The sequence below is a fragment of the Phyllostomus discolor genome, chromosome 8 (assembly GCF_004126475.2).
Source record: "Phyllostomus discolor isolate MPI-MPIP mPhyDis1 chromosome 8, mPhyDis1.pri.v3, whole genome shotgun sequence".
Lineage (NCBI taxonomy): Eukaryota > Metazoa > Chordata > Mammalia > Chiroptera > Phyllostomidae > Phyllostomus > Phyllostomus discolor.
Window position 1 is genome coordinate 79,169,798 of NC_040910.2, and position 19,598 is coordinate 79,189,395.

Genomic DNA, 19,598 nt, shown 5'->3' on the forward strand with positions numbered 1-19,598 from the left:
GCTAGCTTTCTCATTCTTTCTAGGCGTATTCCTGCTAATGTACTTCCACAAGATGGAGCTTTTGAGAACTGTCTGTTGGATTCCCTTCTTAAACTGGCTGGAACTGGGGCTTTATGCTTCGTACTTTCCCAGATTCCTGCTTCTACCTTTGCACTGCACAATGTGCAAGGAAAAGATTCTATTCCTGGCTCATTACCATGTACAGTATCTTCAAGTGTTAAAATGGCCTTAAATTTGAAATAGACTTTCCTTTCAGGGCAAAAAGGGGAAATCAGTGAAGCATCTAGGCTTACCCTTTAACAGAAAAGGTGCTTTGGCATCTTACTTGAATCCTTCATAACAGGGTTTGGCAGGATTTTAGGCTTTGTGGGCCGTGGTTTCTGTTGCATCTACTCATATCCACTGCTGTAGGGCAAAGGCGGCCATAGATAATTTATAAACTGTGTGTGGCTGTTTTCAATTAAGCTGTTTAGAGAAACAGCAGCTGGATTTGGGCCCATAGGCTGTAGTTTACCAGCCCCTGTTCTGTTAGATCATCTTCAGAAATTAAAAATTATCTAGCCTCTTACTTCCTGTCTTTGAGGAAGAGTAAGACTCAGAGCCTGGCTAGTTCTGGGATTTGGCTAATGAATCCAGCTTACGTAATGACAAAGCTGAAGGTGATAGTCTTCCTTCTGCAGCTTTCTGACTCAATGGGCAAACCCTGCTGTAACAGCTTTCCCCACCGGCCTTTCTCTTAATGAGTGATGACTAGGTGACTAAGTTGTATGTACTCCTTGGCCACCCAAATCTACTTGCCAACTACACTGTGACTGTTTCTGGGCTTCCAAGGACACACTGGAAGGGTAGTATATTTGGAAGTATCCACTAAGATGGCAAAGAGCAACTCCCTGTCTTCTAGATTCCTTAACTCTGACCGCTTCACCCAGAGATGTGATGTCAAGGGATGAGCCATTTGGGAAGAAAAGGCACACTAAGGCATCCAAATAGGCATCTTTATCTTGGGTGCTGACATTGGATCTCCAATTCCTTTTCCCCCGAAAGCAGCTCTTAAGTAGCCTCTGCCATCCACTGGCCCCAGTCTGTATTTAAAAATTGAGATGTCCTTCCTTGTTGGTTTCAGACCCACCTGTCCATTTGGGGGATGGTGTCTTTGAATCTCTTTGACTCCCGGGTTACTATCCTTAACTAAATTCACACTTTTGCAGAGGAGAAATCCTGTTGGTCTTTTTAAGCTTCCTCACTTACTTCTCTCCTCTCCCAAAATGTATAAGAAAAAAGAAAACTCTTACTGCGGTGACTTACAGCTGTTAGTGTTAAACATTTACAGTTAAGGTGAGATGGAGCATAAGCTCTATGTTCTTTGGAAACCAGCAACTATAGAACTGCTTAGAACCCAAGGCTGCCAGTTATAAAAACCTTAAAATCAGTTTTGTAACTCTGCAATTCAGCCTTTCCCTACTTCCACACCCATTCTCAGAAGGGTCTTCTAAGTCCCTTAGAAACACAGCTTGGTATCTGGTAGGGTGGGGATGGGATACAGAGGTTTATAGATTACTGTGCTTTATGTTATAAGAGTCAGCCAAGGCAGGAGAAACGGATCAGGGTCAGGAGATGGGATATGGGCCTTTTTGGTCCAGCACTGCAATTCATCTGTCTAATCACCCACCCCCAGGCTTGAGCTGCCATATGAGCAGACTCACAGGATCGATCCCTTCTAACTTCACATCTTCTCTTCTCCCCTTCCTTTCCTCTGTATACAGGAGGATGGGCCTCATTGCCCATCTTAGAAGTGTAATTTGCAGTGGGGCAGGCTGGATTGAAGAACATCCGGGTTTGGGCTGGGTCTCGTAGTTGACCACATTCAGGGGTAAGAGGATGCCCGCCTAGAGCTTTTCTACATTGTATATTCCATGATGTCACTTGCTATGACAGTCCTAGCCATTTTGGAACTCTGCTCTTGAAAATTTGTTTTCCTCTGACCCATCTTTTCCTAATTCCTCCAGGAAACGTGTTTTTGACATTTTTTCCTTATTAACCCGAGGCCTCTGCTCCTGTTTCCTGAGTTCACAGTGTGGTCTGTAGTGGTGGCTCAATAAGTATTCCTGAATGAGTGGCTGAAATGACCAAAAGACCTTGGTTCTCAAATCATCTTTTAGATAACAACTTTGACCTCTCTTATTGTAGCCTTTTGGGGCCTGGGACAAATGTCAAAAATCTTTTGCTGCTTCTCAGTATGCCTGTCTGCCCCCTTGTGGAAGGGTCTGGATATGGTGAATTGGTCCAGTGGTTGAAGAAACTCAGAAATATTAGACTACATCTGTTGAGTGCTCACCATGTGCCAGGCACTATCCTAAATATTTTTATATATGTTTTCATTCATTCCTCAATAATTCCATATGGGAGACTCTCTTATCGTTCTTTTAAGAATAAGAGTGTTTGCTGCTTGCCAGCGTTACATGACAGTTCAGTGTCTGGCTTAAAACTCATACTCAGGGCAGACTCCAAAGCCTTCATTACAAATACATTGCACGTGCCTCTCCACCTATAGATAGAGGTTCCTGCTGCATATGCCACCCATGCTATCTGACCTTCAAAATAGAAGGATACACGGGGGGTCCCGGTGGGGAAGCCTGGATTCAGGCAGATTTCACCCCTAGTCCTGGAGCAGACAGCAGTGCTCTTTGTTACACTGTGCTCCCAGACCCAAGTCCAGGGCATCCTGCAGTTGGTGCTTCCTTTGCCAGCTTGCTTTGTCCTGTCTGTGAGCAGACTCAGGCAGAACTGCTATCCTTAAATAATATCGACAGGCACTGTTCCTGTCCACGGAGCGTTTTCCCATTCACTGAATCTTAGTAATTCTGCAAAGGAGGACAGCAAGTGTCATTCCTTTTTATACATGAGGAATGACTGAGACTGGGTAGTTCCATAGTAAAGCCAGTACTTGAATCTGGATCCCTTTTTTTATCTAACCACATATTCCTTCTTCTATATACTGCCTTATGTCTTTTTTTAAAGATTTTATTTTATTTATTTTTAGACAGAGGGGAAGGAGGGAGGGAGGGAGAAAGAGAGGGAGAGAAACATCAATGTGTGGTTGCCTCTCATGTGTGAGCCCCCAACTGGGTACCTGGCCTACAACCCAGGCATGTGTCCGTCCTTATTGGGAATTGAACCAGTGACTTTTGGTTCGCAGGCCAGCACTCAGTGCTTTATGTCTTAATTAATGACACCCTTGATATTCGATGTTTAGTCAAGTTTTGTTTTGTTCTGTTTTCATCTTGAAGAGACAGAAAGAGAAGCATCAGTTTGTTGTTCTACTTACTTATCCATTCATTGGTTGCTTCTTGCATGTGCCCTGACTGCGGGCGGCACTCTAACCAGCTGAGCTACTTGGCCAGGCCCACTATTCAGTATTTAAATAAGTTGCTTACAAAGCCGTGGTACCTGCGTTACCTGTGCACTTAAGGGAAGATGTTACAGAAGAAAGACAGACTCCAAGGTACCTGTGTGTGGGGAACGAGACAAAAGAGTGTTGAGCCCTGTTTGGATTCCTGGTTGGGGCACATGCCTGGGCGGGCCAGAGCTCCAGTTTGCGGGCACATGCGAGAGGCAACCAGCCCATGTTTCTCTCACACATCGATGTTTCTCTCCCTCTCTTTCTCCCTCCCTCCCTTCTTCTCTCTCTCAAAAACAAAACAAAACAAAACAAAAACCTGTTGAGGAACACTTGACTTTTTATACGGATTGGACTTAAGTTGGGCATATGAGGTTGGTGATGCTAAATTCTCAGAATGTGTCCTCTTGTCTGACATACTCATCCCATCCGAGAGATTCTTCCTTAACAAAAATACTATAACCTGTGTCCACCCTCCCCTCCTGCCATTTCTTCCCTTTGATTCTGATTCCTTCATTTGACTACCCTCATCATCGCTGTCAACATCAGTGGAGGCAGGACAAGAACTACTCGGTGCGAATGTCCTGTTTCATACTCCTGAGTGAAGCCAACCCCTCCTGCCTCTGCGAGACACAGACTGGCAGTGGGTACTCGCTTGGAGCAGAGAAACCCTGTTGTTCAACAAGTCACTGCATCCTTCTCTCTGACTTAGTTTTCAAGGAGAAAAACCCAGTAAAATGGAAGAAAGCCCAGGGGCAGAACTTTACTTCCTGTCTGAACTAAAACTCAGCAACCTCGGGCTCCCATTCCTGAGCCCCAGTTATTCAGCCAAGGAGCACCATGCTGATGGCACTTCCCAAGTGTGTACTACAGGCCTGCTCTGGGTAAGGCGCTGAGCTAGAAGTGTCACGTGATTCTGACCAGTCAGACAGACGCCTAAGTACAGTGGCTGACCAGGGCAGCTTCTAATGGAATTCTGGCACCTTGAGCTTAGGGACTATCTCTTGGCAATTCTAGACGTTTTTTGTATCTTCCTGTCCAGGAGAGTGTAAGAAGGGTCAGAGAATGGTTCCACTTTATGAAGACTGAAGCCCGTTAAGTGGCTTATAAAAAACAACCCAGACACTACTCTCAGGGCTTTGACCCTGCTTACCAGCTGCTGCTCCGAAGTAGGTGGGGAAGATTTCCAGACCTCTCTGTCTCCCTCTTCTTCCTGCCCTCAGTTGTCACCATCACATTCATTGTTTTAAGATTTTCTTTGGCCCTAGTTGGGTAGCTCGGTTGGTTGGAGCATTGTCCCGATACACCAAGGTTGTGGGTTCGATCCCTGTCCAGGACACATACAAGAATCAACCAATGAGTGTCTAAATGGGTGGAACGACAAATTGATGTTTCTCTCCCTCCCTTCCTCTCTCTCAAAATCAGTAAATAAAAAGACCTTCAAGTTTGTCATCTTTCAGACATTTCATTTGTGAGTAGACTTCTGTATCCAGTAAATAGAGTCTTGAATCATGTCTGCCTGTCTCCTAAGTTCAAGGCATTGTTCCGGTACTGGAAAGCACAAATCTTTTCCTTTCTTTACCCTGTTCATGAACTTCTACCTTGTTTACCATGGACCCAAATCTTTCTGCTCATCCTAGACCTGAGCTTTCTTTACGTGCTTCCAGTAGCAGCCATTTCTAAGCAGTCGCTGCCAGTTAACCAGCAGTGTCACCAAAGCATGGCATCTGTGCCCTCTGCCTTCTAGCACACTCACTAGCCTACTTCTCTTCCAGTCGACACCCAGTGACGTGACTCTGAAGTGGGGTCTCCTTGAGCCAAGCCAGCTGAAGCCACAAGCTGAGCATTCAGTCAGCTTAGCCCCTGGTCTGTATGGCTGCTTCTGCAAGGGGCGGAAGTAGGGAGGGAGTCAGTCAGCGGAGCCTAGGCTCCCAGCCAAGCCCCTTTCCTTTTGCTTTGGGCAGTTTGTGCTCACTCACTCACTCACTCACTCAGCAAGCCTTTAGTAAGCACCTTCTGTGTGTACTGAGGGGAGACCCTCCCTCAGAGAGAGGGACAACAGAGCAGAGTTCCCTCGCAGGAGCCTGGCCTCCTGAAAGAGCTCTGTTCTCAGAACCTTTTCCTTTTTCACTGGAAGCACAGCATCCGCCGGAGCCCCCAATGGGAGGCTGCGGGAGACGGGAACAAAGAGACTGTTAACATTAATGAAACGCATTGAGTGGGTATTTCCGCAGTCTCCAAAGGAAGGCAGGTTTTTCTTCTTTCATTTTGGAAAGTGACAGCTGACAAGGGCCAATACAGACTATTTTTGGCTCTCAGGACTTAAAGATTCTCTGAATCCTTTCTTCTCAAATTCCTTCCCTGCTGCCCTGTCATTATTGTCACCCCCCCCCCCCCCAAGGAAATAAATAAAGCTTTTTGATCTTCACCCAGTCAGGCTGAGAGTAAGCTGTAAACAAAAGTGAACTTGTGACGTGGGGGTGGGGGACGATGTTGGCAGCTTATTCCTCTGCTCCTGAAAAAGAAGCATCCTGTCTGCTGGGCCAGTTTGCCCACCCAGTGAGCTTGACGCCCCAGCTGCCAGCGCTGAGCAGAAAGCTAATGCCTCACTGCCACTGCAGACTGGAGAGTAGTCACTCTGGGTGCCCCCCCCCTACCAGGATGCCCTAGGGGAAGGGACTGAGGGCCCCGACAATCAGCTCTGCTTAGAGCTGTCAGCCCCCAGGCCAGCGCGGCCTGGTAAGAACTTGGAGAGAGCCCCCTGTAGGAGAATAACAACTCCTGATTACCTCTGTAAGAACAGCCACGGTCTAGCTCTGCCAGGTACTGGACTTGTGGAAGCTGCTCTGCTATTCCTGTCTTCAGTGACATCATGTGTAAAATAAGAGTCTTGATAGTACCTGCTTCCTAAAGCAGTAGCAAGTGTTTGCTGAGGTAGCCTGTCACTTAGCACAAGCCCTGGCCCATTATAAGTACCCACTAAATGTTAGCACTGCCGGCTGTTGTGGGGCCTGAGGCCAGATTTGAAACAAAGGCTAGGATTGACAAAGTAGTTAGCCTCTTCCACCTTAGGCCCGCAAAAGGGAAATCTAGAAGGACTGGTTGGCTTGGCACTGATGAGCTCCCTCTCCTTCTTTGCTCTCCTTCCCCTTCTCTCTCTCTAGGGGACACTACACAGAAAATGAGAACTGCTCACTGTCCTACCCCAGCCGAATTGGACGCGTATGCTAAGAAGGTCGCAAACAACCCACTGACTATAAAAATCTTCCCCAACAGTGTGAAGGTTCCCCAGCGGAAACACGTTCGTCGTACTGTGAACGGCCTCGACACATCAGCCCAGCGCTACAGCCCCTACCCGACTCAGGCTGCCACCAAGGCAGGCCTGCTTGCCATTGTCAAAGTGCCAGCCAAAAGCATACTCAAGGACTTTGACGGCACGCGAGCCCGGTTGCTCCCTGAGGCCATCATGAACCCCCCAGTGGCACCCTATGCTACTGTGGCACCCAGCACTTTAGCCCACCCCCAGGCCCAGGCTCTGGCCCGCCAGCAGGCCCTGCAGCATGCACAGACCCTGGCCCATGCCCCTCCCCAGACGCTGCAGCACCCTCAGGGTATCCCGCCACCCCAGGCACTGTCCCACCCTCAGAGCCTCCAGCAGCCTCAGGGCCTGGGCCACCCTCAGCCCATGGTCCAAACCCAGGGCTTGGTCCACCCTCAGGGTCTGTCTCACCAAGGTCTCCAGCACCCCCCCAATCCCTTGTTGCATGGAGCCCGGAAGATGCCAGACTCAGATGCCCCCCCGAATGTGACCGTGTCTACCTCAACTATCCCCCTCTCAATGGCGGCCACCCTGCAGCACAGCCAGCCCCCGGACCTGAGCAGCATTGTGCACCAGATCAACCAGTTTTGCCAGACGAGGGCAGGCATCAGCACTACCTCAGTGTGTGAGGGCCAGATCGCCAACCCCAGCCCCATTAGTCGCAGTCTGCTCATCAATGCAAGCACCCGGGTGTCGACCCACAGCGTCCCCACACCAATGCCTTCATGTGTGGTCAATCCCATGGAGCACACCCACGCGGCCACAGCCGCACTGCCTGCTGCAGGCCCTGTCAACCTGCCCACGGGCATCCCTCGAGCCCCCACTGGCTACCCTAGCGACCTCAAGCCAGTCACCTGGAACCAGCATCAGCTGGCCCACCTACAACAGATGTGCAGTGAGGCTGGTGGGACACCAGCCCCTGGCCTGACAGGCAAGCATGCAACAGGACGTGAGTTGGCAGGGCCTGGCTTTGTGGGCAAGGCCCCTGCCTACCCGCAGGAACTCTGCCTGGCACAGTCCTTCCATCTGAAGCCACCCCTGGAGAAGCCAACCCCGTCCCCACCGGTCAACGGCCTGGCAGCCCCACTGGCCTACCCCAATGGTCACTACTTCCAACCCCTGTGGAATAACATCCTGCCCACTCCCAATAGCGACAGCTCGGGGTCTCAGGACCTCACCATGCCGTTCCACGGTGGGCAGCCCACGGGTGCACCCCTCGACTGTGTGGCAGCTGCTGGGGCCCACTACCGAGCAGGGACCGGGGGCGGTCCAGTGGCGAGCCAGAACAGCTTGATGCAAACAGTGGATTACCTAAGTGGGGATTTCCAGCAGGCCTGCTTCCGAGAACAGAGCCTGGCCATGCTGAGCAAGGCTCACCGAGCCCCTGGCAACCGAGCCCCTGATCCCACAGATAGTCGAAGTCTTCATATTCAGCACCCTGGGTATAGATAGGTAGCCCCGGTGCCCTCCACAAGCTACACATCATATACCCCCTCCTAGGTTTAGTCTTACTTTTGAGTAATTGGATAGTTCAAAGGTTTATTGCTCCAATGTGATCATTCTTAGATGTTTAAGAAAGGGAATTTGGTGGGATCTAACAGAACGGGGGGATCCTCTGTGCCCTCATTCTGTCCCCCCCGCCAGGCCGCTTTTGGGTTGTTAGGACCTGGTCCCAGTCCCAGGCTTTTTTCTTAGCTGCCTGCCTATCAGTCCTGTGCCATGCCCACACCCCTCTGTCCCCTTGCAGTTCTCATCAGCCCTCGGCTCTCTTTCCTGCTCTGCCTTTCCCTTAGGACTGTGGTTGGGCTAAGGAAAGGGCCCTTAGTGAGGTGCCCCCTAAGCTAGGCCCTCCCTGTTTGTCTTTATCTGGACTGAGAAGCCAGACTTCTCAAGTGCTCTGGAAGCTACTTCCTTATTCACCCCAAAGACTTCAAATCAAAACTGACCAGTCTTTATCTCCTCTCAGCCTTTCTCCATCCCTCAAGGCTTTGTTTTACATCTGTGTTGATTCCAGAGCCACTTAACTTGCCCTTGCCACCTTTCTCAAGGGCATCGTCCTACAGGCACTTAGCCACCATCGTGGGGGGGGGGGGGGATCTTTGTGTTGGTGTCTTGGTTCCTGACTCCCTTTTCCAAACCTTCAGTGACCATCCAGCACACCCAAGATCCCTTTCTCACTGTCCTCTCCTAATTCACCTGCTGCCCTCATCCCCTGCCCCCTTAAAAGGACGAGCAAAACAAACAAAAATTGATCTTGAGGAGTTAGGTAAGGGATGATCACATTGGAGTTTCAAATTAAAAACACCAAAAAAAAAAAAAGGCATTTTTGGTTCTCGACACTGGCTAAGAATATTGCTCTACACTGTAAGTTTTCGATGTCATGTTTCTGTGTGAATGTAGTGCGGGTTTGAGTAGCGTTGTGTGTGAGTAGCCCCACAGGTATATTCACCTTCTAGACACCTCCTTTTGCAACCCCTCAGTTTGATGAGAAAGAAAGAAAAACACAAAGCCTTAAGCTCTTTGAATTCTTCCTTTACCAAATGAGCATGGTTCTAACAGCCGAAGATGGGCGTTCATTGGAAACAGCCCCTCCTGCCCCTCATCCATCCTCCGCTCATACCCACCCCATGCTCACTGCATCTCACTCCCAAGTGACAGTTAGTCGGCTAGAAATCTAAACTTTTCTGTAACTTTAAACTTAGATTATGTTTTGTTGTAATTTTTGCACCCTTCTGTTAAAGATGCATAGTTGGGCTCTGCCTTTTTTTTTTTTTTTTAAACCAAATAAGCCCTTACTTTTCCTCTTGTCTCTGGGGAATGTGAGCTGATGTTCTTATTTAAGATTTTGGGTTTTGTTTATTATATACTATCCACTGTTCTTTAGCCAGAAATTCTCTAGTGATCTGAAGCAGTGTGACTGAAGACCAGTTTTTAAATTATGTGTTGGCAAGTTGCCTTATATTTAAAAAGAAAAAAAAAGCCTGATTGTGTTATGCCAAATGATAACAACATGAAGTCCTAATTTATTGTTCCCGATTGTTTTCCTGCCGTCTGTGAACACTGGTACCTCCTTGTCCCTGAGCCCTCGGAGCACCTCTTGCTCCTGGTGCAATGCCTTCTCCCACGGCGTTGGCCACCATCTCACCCAGGGCCCCTTCCAATTCTTGCTTCTCTGAGTTAAATTGAAAGAGCACTACTGTCTCCTTTATCCCTTGCTTGAGCTTCAAACCAGATATTTTTGCTGTGATTTTTTTCTAATGCCTCTCCCCGAAAGGTGAGCTGCCATTTTAGGAAATTGGACCAGACACCAAGTTGGGGGCTTTAAATCAAACCTCAAACCCATCTTCCTGTGTGGGGGTGCAACTCTCTAAAGCTCTCACTCTCACCCCTAATCTGCATGGAAAATGTACTGTGACCCCACCTCCACTCTTAACTGCCCTCGCCTTTGGTGTGAGATGTTTCCTAGTTCCCCCTGAGCCCGTCACCCCTCTGCCAGCCAACCCCCAACCAGCAATAAGAGGCCAGACCAGGGCCTCCTACCCATACTCCCTGCCTCCATCCCACACTGCCCCTAGGGAATACCAGGATTCTTCAGCTGTCCACATACTGTAGCATTCATTCTCCACCTCCCTCATCTTCTCACCTGTGGTGGTTTATGGGTGTGATGGGGTTTTTAAGATTATTATAAACCAGTAAAAAGAAAGAAAACCTCTCAATCTTGTCCTATTTGTTTATAACGCCTCATTTACTAAAAAGGATGTTAGTTCCTCATTTTTAAGAGGGGGTCTCCTATTCATCTCATGAGAAGCTTTCCCAATCCATCATTGCACACCATGTGCTGGGGGGATTGTAAAGCATAAAAGTAGATTCTTCAGTCAGCCCCCAGAAGGTACCCAGCTGGCTGGACCTCTCCCTGGGCAGGACAGCTGGTGCCTTGAGATCTGGGGAAGTATGGTCTGCCGCCACCCTTCAGTGGGGAGCTACAGTGTGCTGCCACTTCCACTCCAAGGACTGTACGTCGTTGGGAAATGAGTGTTTGGCTGATAAGCCATTTAAGACCAAATGTGCCCCCCTTCTGCCAACAACACTGGAATTTCCGAGGGTTCTGACGGAGGTGGTATTAAGTGCTCTAATCTATAACATGAAAAGTGGCTCTTTGGTGACTCGAATCTTGAGGATTGAGAACTAAAGAAGTTGCCCCTTTTTTGTCTGCAGGGGGAAAAATACAAAAGAGCTATTTACAGTTGACCCTTGAACAACATAGGGGTTGGAGGGGCCTACCCTCCCACCCCTCCACACACAGTAGAAAATAACGACTCCAAGCTTTACTAATAACCTACTGATTAGAAGTCTTACCGATAACAGTCAACACATTTTGTATGTTTTATATTGTATATGCTGTATTCTTTGTAATAAAGTAAGCAAGAGGGAAGAACGTTTTAACAAGAATACATTTACAGTATTTATTGAAAATCCAGTTCAAGCCTGTGTTGTTCAGGGGTCAACGAGATTCCCCATTCCTTTTTGCTGAGTATGGATTTGGGCCACAGTGTAATGGAAGAAAGGGAAGATTCCACAAGATGTGGGATTCGGTGAGGGTGGAATCACTGTCAGTAGCAGGAGTCAGCGGGTGGCTGTCATAATACCGTTGGAGTGGGAAGCACTCTCCCCTCCTGGGCATGCTTGTATCTGCGGGCTGCCCTCTCGTGAAGGGGCTTTCACTCCTTCCCTACTCATGCCACCCCTGTAAAAGAAAGCCCTGTTATGTCTGTCACAGGAGACCTGCAGTCAGCCCCATGTCACAGAGGTAGTGTAGACAGTGAGGTGAGAGTGCAGTTCACACTTTGTTGCAGAACCTGGCCTGAGTTCCACAAGGCAATCGAGACTGCCTGCAACAGCTGGGAGAAGGGCGAGGCCCAGACGGGCGTGCAGCTGACTGCACTCCCCTCTTGTTGCACACAGCTGTGGGCGGCACGTTCTCCTGGCGTGCTGCAGCAGCAGTCTTGCCATCCGAGAGAACCCAAGTTTGGTCCAGTGTCCAACTTCTGTCGGAAAGATGGTTCCACCTGTTGCCTGAAGCAAGTGCTTAAGTGAAGGCATTCCTTCTGCTAGAGCCCATAGTTATCCCCACCAGCTTCCAGGAATCCCGTACCGAGATTCTTTAGCTGGCGAAGGGGCTGTCTTTATCAGAAAGCCAGTCAGGGCCCTCATTCACTCCCTAGATCAGTGAATTTGACTTTTTGAAGGCTAAGCTGGTTTCCCAGGCAGGCAGTGTCAGGCTGTCCTTTCCTGTCACTTTCTAAGAAGGGCTCCCTTCACCTGAGCTGTGTGGTGAAGGCAAGAGAGAACTACAGCCCTCAAACCTTTCCTTCACTAGATGTTTCTGTTGTAGGGCTTCACAGGGCCAGCCAAGATTAAGGTGCCTTATACTGATTGGCTTATCTTTACAACAAATCTAGGTGAGCAATATTACTCTGATTTTACCAGTGAGAACAGATACCCCACATATAGCTAAGTAATCTGTCAAAAAGGAAGCACAGCAAAGGTCCAAACCAAAATCCAACTATTGGCAAAATTAAAAGGAGCTATACTTCTAAGGATTGCTGGAGCTTCAAACAACCCAGGTCCTGCCCCAAACCAGCTTAAAGACCACTGAAGTCAATTCACTCCTCTGTTTTTTACTTCATCAGTCAAGTGTGGATAATCACAGGCACCCACTGAGGCTTAATAGGAAAACCAAATGAGTATGGATGAGAAAATCCAGTTGCCTTATACACCTTGAAGGCCCCTTTGCTCAGCTCAGTTTCTGGATGTGGGCTGGACTTTGGAGTCAGGTTAACATTCATCAAGCACTTATTTGGTGCCGGGGACGTGCTTTGTCTGATTATTAAATCTTCACTATGGCCTACTAAGGTAGGCTCTTCTATTGTGATAAAAGCTATTTAACTTGACTCTTGCATTAAATGAAATAACACAGGTAAAGTGCTTAGCAGTGTCTGCCACATGAAAATAATAAGTGGTAGCTATTATCACGAGACCAAGAAAGAGTTGCCCAGCGCAGAGGCACTCTCTTTGGTGGCCTATCTGGGATTCCAACTTGGTAATATTCAGAACCTGCACCTTCGCCGTCTAACCACCAGAGGGCAGCACAGGCATCTCATCCAGACAAAGCCTGGTGCACTCCCCCTGCCATCCACCAGAGGGCGACCCAGCAGGGCAGCTGGATCCTGGCGCCAGAGTGGCTGCTGCTTATCTCGGACTGGTGGTCCTCTTCTTTCACCGTTGGGCCCAGCCTTCCAGAACCCTAACCAACACAGATGAGTCAGACTGGAACCAAATTAATAAATACAATTCAGGATTTATTAAAAATCAGGGCTCCCCTGCTGTGCCCTCCTGGCACTAAGTAAATAAATAACCAGAGAAGGTACAGCTAGGGAAGGGGGAAAAGAAATCAGATCTCAAGACAGATTCTTTAACTACCCAACTCCCCCTTCCCCCCTATGGCTCTTGGGACATAGCACCAGCAGGCACCTCAGTCCAGGTAGAGTGTGGCTGGCACCAAGGCATGTCTGCCCTGCCCAGGAGAGGAGACAGGCCCTAGGATCACTTGTTTCCAAGCCCTTCACAACCCCAAGGCCTGCTCGCCACAGGGGCCAGGGCTGAAGCACCAATAGGAGGCACCTGAGGGTGGTAAGGGAGGGGGGAGGGGGGATAGGGTAACAGAACCTAGGCTGCAGAAGCAGCTGAAAGAGGGTCCTGCCCCCTTCTCCAGGCTCAGCCAGTGCCTAACAGAGGTCATGTTCCACCCTCCTTTCTCCTGGAGCCCTGTGTGTGCTCAGCTGAGGATCTTTCGGGGTAATTCAACCGAGGCACGGATGAAGACTGCATCATCCCGCACATAGTTTCGCTTGCGGATATCCTGGTGGGAGATGAACTTGGGGTAACCAAAGCCCAGAGAACTCTCATCCAGGGAGCCCCGCCAAGTGCCTGGTTTTTGGAAATTCTTCCAGTTTGGGTCAGGGTGAAAGGTCTCAGTGACATGCTGTGGCTTAGCCAACCCAGGGTCACTCTGATCCAGCAAGGAGAAGGTGACACGGCGGGCAAAGGGCCACTCAAGGAGATTGTCAAAGGCACCTGGCAGCACACGAATGTAGAGCGAGAGGTGTGTGCCCTCACCACTGCCATTGCCATTGAGGAACGCAGACACCTGCAGCTTGTAGCCATACTTATGTGTGTAGAAGGCAGGGCTAAAGCACTCGAGGTTGGGCTTGGCTTTGGCTTCCTGCAGCCTTCGCCCGTAACTGCCAATCTTCCAGATGAGCACCCCATCGCTGCCCACGGACAGCTCCTCCAGCTCTCTGCGCAGCTCCTGCAGCTCCTGCCTCTGCCGGTTCACCAGGGCACACATCATGGCCAGGTGGGGCTTCACACTCTCTTCCACGTGTCTCGCCATTGCCAGCTTAGGGCACTGTTGGCAAAGCCCCAGGCCATGGGAGAAAGGAGAAGAGTTATCAGTAGGGGCAGACCCAGAGCAGAGGGGAGGAGTGGGTACACAGGGTGGCAGGTATCCAGCTCTCAATGAGAAAGAGGCTGGCAGCAGGGAGAAGGACCGAAAGGTTGAGAGCTGTAGAGCAGGGACTACCCATGGCTCAGGCCCCTATGTCCACGCCTGAGACTTCAAGGACCAAGGAGCAGGCTGACAGGAAGGAGGAGGGGCATCTCACCCTGTGCTTGCAGCCGGAGTCTTTGAATGGACACAGCACCAGAGCAGTGTTACAGCTGTCCTTCAGATGGCCTGGCAGATCCTCCCGAGCCACGGTTCCCACACCACACTGGTTGGGGCAGGACACAGGCAACCTTGGGCACTGGTACTGGTGGCTCTAGGGCCGTGGAGACAGAGGTCAGTAGTAGCCTGACTCCCTGCTACCTACCCCACAGCCCAGTTCAGTGAGGGCCTCACCTGGATGGTGTCGAAGACGAACTCCTTGGCGCAGTATGCGCAAGGCTGGGTGCGCTTGGGACACTCAGAGGTGGCATGCTGGCCTAGCAGCCGTCGCATCATGCGGGCACCACACTTGTTCTCACAGTACACACTCTCTTGGGGACACACACCCTCGTGGCTCTGTGGAAAAGCCAGAGGGGCCGAGTCAAGGGATCCCTGGGCCACTAGGTGCCCCGCTCTTCCTTTACCCTCAGCCAAGCCCCACCCACCTCAAAGGCCTCCCCACTGAAGTCACAGCCACAAAACTCGCACTTGAGGCGCCGCTTGGGGCAGTCGTGCTGCAAGTGTGCGGGCAGGTCTCGGCGGCTCAGCTTGGTGGGGCAGCGATTGGGGCAGGGGACCACATTGAAGCTGCAGGTATTCAGGTGACCCTGGTGGGAAAGGCTGTAGTTAGTGCCTGCCAAGTGAAGGGTAGTCCCCACCCCCATCAGAGCCTCACCTGCAGGTGGCGAAGTGGCCCGCTCCAGCGGCAGCCCTCCTCACTGTGGATGCAGCGAATAGGCAGGCTCAATACCTGTACCTCCAGCTCTGGGTCCGGGTAGATCTGGGGACGGGGGGGGGGGGTGGGTGGGAGAAACTTGTCGGGGTCAGAGCCTGCTATGTTCCCCACATCCTCCTCCACCACCAGAGAGGCTAGCTCTACCTTAGAGCCAATAAAAGCCTCTCCTGGGCTACGTTCCCTTCTGTGCCCAGGGACAAAGGGCACAGCAGGCAGTATCTGCTCCATTGCTGAATCCTGGGGTCCCCAACAAGTCTGCACATGATACTCCCTTTGGAGTGGCAGCCAATAAGCCTGCTCAGTCTCGGGCAGCCCCCAAACTCTCTGCTTCCTTTCCTCTGGTGGAAGGGTCCTAGCCCTCAGCCACAGGTCTGGCCTGTCACCTGGAGGGGAGGGGAGCACTTCCTGTGGGCACAGAGCACCTCTGTGCACCCGCATAGGCTGGGCATAGTGCCTGTCCTCCAGGGCAAATATGGGCCTCATTTGCAAACTGGCCTGGTGGGCGGGAACAGGCCACCTTTGTGGGGGCGCATGATTCGGAAACACTAGGTTGACATTGGCCCTGAGCCTACTGGCTGCCAGTAGCTCCACCCTCCACCAAGGGCAAGAGCATGTACCTGGGCCTCTGCCTGGCTCAGTGGACTCACCTTGGCATAGTCCAGAGGAAGCTGGTCCTCAGGGCATTTGAAGACTCCTTCACTGTGAAAGGGGAGGGGACAGGGTCAAGGCTCCCCACACTAATTGGGAAGGGAGAACCTCAGGCTCCACCCCCTCAACCAGGGCCGCCTCCTTCCCTCACCGGACCGGTTCCTAGCCAGCCCCACCTGAGAGGGCAAGCAGAGTCCTGAGGGTACCGGCTTCCCCAGGACCCCAGATGATCCCAGCTCTTGTCCTGGGGAGGGGAGTTCTGGGCCCAGTGGCAGCAGAGACAGCTGCCTCAGACAGCATTTGGCCAACAGGTGGCAGCTGGCACCCCTCCCCCCAGGATGGCAGCTGGACTGGGAAAGAACAGGCAGCTCAGCCATGCCCTCCTCCCAGGATAGTTTTCATTGGCTGGATGAAGAGCTGACGGGGTTGGGGTGGGGGTGGGGGGCAGGCAGGGTGAACAGGGATGGGCTGAGATTAAGTGCCAGGGCTTCCCAACCCCTGTGAGAGTGCCCAGCCAAGAACCCTGGGCAAAGGTCAGCTAGGGGCCACCTTATCCCATCCCTTCCCTTCCCTCCTCATGAGGGTGTGTCTCCTAAAGCAAAGAAGAGGAAAGGCTCGCTCCAAGGCACTGTGTCTACTTCACTCCCATCCAGTCCTCAGCACCTGTCTGAGAAGGGGCTGAATATCCCTATTTTGCAGATGAAAGCTGACGCTACAGCTGAAGCGGCACCTGGATGTGTCTGATTCCACAGCTCAGACAGGTTCTGCTACACCACACAGCACACAGAAGAGAGGCTAGGGCAAGGCAAACTGTCGAGGCAAGCACAGCCAACACTCTGCACAGCACGCATCCAAAGCCCGTTGACCCTGCCCGCTGCCCTCCCTCTCCACCAGGCAGTTAGCACTCAAGGAACCTGCTGGCATGCCTCCTTCTGCCTATATGGCCTTGCTGACCCTGGCCAGGACGAGTCAAACATGCCTGCCGTGGCCTAGGCAGAGCAAAGGCTCACCCAGCAGGACTGAAGGCCCTCGGGCATGGCGTTTGAGTCAGTTATGTGGGAAGCAGTCAGGAATGGGGCAGAAGCAGAGGCCACATGGCGGCCCTGTCAATAATGGTACTTCCCAGAACCTGGGTAGTCCATGCCCCAGATGCCCAAAGGATTTCTGGCACCAACCTCCTCTCCCGGACCCCACTACTACCATCGGCTGTGCCAACAATGCAGAGAACAATACATGCCCAGGCACTGACGAGGTGTGCCCGCGCCCACGGGGCAACCAGCCTTCCGGGGCCAACCTGGCAGGAGTGGGTTAACAGGGGTAGGCTGTGGGGGAGGGGGGGTCTGCTTGGTTGCTTCAGGAATGTGCTGACCACTGGCTTTGGAGACAAGGAGGGGACCGGGGCAAGTCCCCAGGCTTCGGGCAGATTAGCCTGGGCAGCTGGGGGCCCCGCCAGGACAAAGTTTCCTGCCAGTGCCGCAGACACCCTTCCTCGCACAGTGTCGAGTGGTGGTGTGGTGGTGAGGGGCAGAGCCCGTCCAGCCACCTCTTCTCTCCTCCCTCCAGTGGCCTCAGCAGCAAAATTCAGGCACTAGGGGAAAGGGGGAGGCAGAGGCAGAGACTGCTCCAGGCTGTGCGGTGGAGGCCCAGGCCCAGGGGAGAAGGCAGGATGGGGGGAGGGGGCTGTGGGAGAGGAAAAGGGGATTTCCGGGGGAAGGAGGGGCAGCAGCAGCAGAGAGGGGCAGAAGAGGTGGAGGGAAAGGGGCCTGGCCGCCCCCTCCTGGATCCTTCCCTGAGGCAGTGGGGGTGGGTCAGCTAAGTTGTGGGGGTGCTCAGCTGGCCTCATCTGGAAACCAGAGGGCTGGGGAAGGGCACTGGAGAAGACAATGGGGCTGTGTGTCGTAGGGGAGTATGTGTGTACACAGGAGGGAGGGAGGAGGGTGAGGGAAAAGGAGGAGGGGGCAGCACAGCGGCGTGTGCAGGAGCATATGTGAGGGCAGGAGCCGGCCCAGGCTTCGGGGAACAGAAAACAAAGGGCCTGCTGAGATTTCCGCCAGCCGAGGAACTGCAGAGGACAGCCGGAGGGAAGGAAGGAGGGAGGGAGGAAGGGAGGGTGCACTAAAGGCAGGAGCCCCTTAGATGCTCTCCTGGCCCACACCCTTCCGCAAACAGCCTCCTGACACATGGCAGTGGCTGGCTCAGGCTTCCCTGGTGATCTTGGGACACAACCTCCCCACACCTGGCCTGAGCAGCTACGAGTGTGGGCAGGAGACTCAAGACCACAGATCACCCAGAGCCCAACGGATACCAAGAGCCCCAGGGGGTACCTGGGTCGCTAACATCTGTAGACCACCCAAGGCACTCAAGATCCCCAGGGGGTCAAAAGGAACACCCAACAGCTTCCTCTTCAGGGGAGATGGACATCACAGCCCTCCCTCTATTGTGTGCCCACAGAGCCGGGACTTAAATCCCAGATAAGCCTTTAAGAAACTGTGTGACCATAGGCAAGTCAGACCTTTCTTTGAATCTTTCTGTGAAATGGGAGAACAATAGCTGCCATTCTTGTAACGTTCCAAGAATCCAAAGAGATTACTTAAATGGGTGAAAACTCCGGAGGTTTAAGGTGCAATGCTGGAAGGAGGGTTTTGTCATCCTCTTCCCAGAAGGATTCAAAGTTCAAGGATGAGGCCGCCGTGGCTCCCAGGTGAGGGGGAAGGGCCGGCTACCGGTCAGGAAGGGCGTTTTTTCCCCACCACCAATCCGCAGAGAGGCATTGAATTCTTCAGACCGGGCGCGGGAGCCGGTGTAACCCGGAACCCTACGGATTTGTAGTGTTTGGGATTTTCCTTTGGGGCCTGACGTCATCACCGCCCTGTGATGTCACGGTGGGAGCCCCTGAGGTCATGGGGCCAGGTGCAGACAAAGGCCCGGTGTGCCTCCGGCCTGGACCCCTCCCCATGCGGTGTCCCCCGCACCCGAACCCGCCATCCCCGTTACCCCCTGCCCGCACCTGAGGAACTCCTGCAGGCAGGTGTCGCAGAAGCGGTGGCCGCAGGTAGAAACCTGCACGGGCTCGCGCATAGGCTTCCCGCACAGTGGGCACAGCAGTCGCCGCTTGGGCTTCTCCAGGAACTTGTAGTCGAAGCCGGGCATGGCGAGCGAGCGGGCACGGGCGAGCGGGGCCGGGCACGCGGCGGCCCCACAGCCCGCGCCTCGCTCGGGCCGCACTCCCGGCTCCGGGCAGCACCGAATGTTGGCCACGGCCGGCCGCTCAGCCCGCCCGCCCGCAGGCCGGAAGAGGGGGCGGAGCCGCGCCCGCTGGGTCCTAGCGCCAGTGCCTGTCGTGCTTCCCTCCCACCCGCGAGGACGCTGTTCGGGGTCGGCATTTGGCTGGGCTTCCTCTCTCCCCGAAGCAGCGGCTCCTCTTTCCCCTTGGGAAGGGAGATCGTGGCTCCGCTTCTTCCCAGAGCTGTGAAGGAGTGGAGCTGGGGCGGGGGCGCCCCAGGGGACCTGCCAGGCCGCACTACAAAGGTTCACTCCTCTCGGGTGTACAGCTCGCTCACTCCCGCTCTCGCGGGCCACGTGTCGCTCAGGAGCCCAGGACTCCAGCTTCCAGGTGCTAGGCAGCCGAAGCCTGGCAACCAGATCTGGGGAGCTCAGCTGGGGAGGGGAGGCAGGGCTGGGCGCTGGGCCAGAGCAAACTTGGCCCCAGCCTTAGGCTGCGCCCACATTCTTT

The 19,598-nt window shown here is 52.6% G+C and overlaps 2 protein-coding genes across 6 annotated transcripts in view; one reads left to right on the plus strand and one right to left on the minus strand.

Annotated features, from left to right (window-relative positions):
* The window catches only part of FAM222B (family with sequence similarity 222 member B), a 65,884-nt gene extending 55,448 nt beyond the window's left edge, over positions 1–10,436 (plus strand). For 3 of the 5 annotated variants that reach the window (XM_028519396.2, XM_028519397.2, XM_028519395.2), the window contains one exon: positions 6,562–10,436. In XM_028519396.2, the coding sequence (XP_028375197.1) occupies positions 6,562–8,168 (1,607 nt within the window). In that variant the 3' untranslated portion in view covers positions 8,169–10,436. The remainder of the gene's footprint in view (positions 1–6,561) is intronic. The other 2 variants (XM_028519398.2, XM_028519394.2) reach the window with 2 other exon arrangements.
* Positions 10,437–13,199: 2,763 nt separating this feature from the next.
* TRAF4 (TNF receptor associated factor 4) lies at positions 13,200–19,211 on the minus strand. The gene is made up of 7 exons (XM_028520694.2): positions 18,873–19,211; positions 15,865–15,916; positions 15,158–15,262; positions 14,928–15,089; positions 14,677–14,838; positions 14,441–14,596; positions 13,200–14,184 (listed from the first exon to the last, which is right to left on the minus strand). Exons 1-7 carry the CDS (start codon positions 19,013–19,015, stop codon positions 13,552–13,554), a joined length of 1,413 nt encoding a protein of 470 aa, XP_028376495.1. The 5' UTR covers positions 19,016–19,211; the 3' UTR covers positions 13,200–13,551.
* Positions 19,212–19,598: the final 387 nt, after the last annotated feature.

What these genes read in the sequence shown, in the direction of transcription:
- TRAF4 (XM_028520694.2), bottom strand. Translation starts at nt 19,015, where the DNA reads ATGCCCGGCTTCGACTACAAGTTCCTGGAGAAGCCCAAGCGGCGACTG. An exon ending in GGCCACTTCGCCACCTGCAG is followed by an intron (nt 15,090 to 15,157) that starts GTGAGGCTCTGA and finishes CTTTCCCACCAG; the next exon opens with GGTCACCTGAATACCTGCAG. An exon ending in TCGTCTTCGACACCATCCAG is followed by an intron (nt 14,597 to 14,676) that starts GTGAGGCCCTCA and finishes CCACGGCCCTAG; the next exon opens with AGCCACCAGTACCAGTGCCC.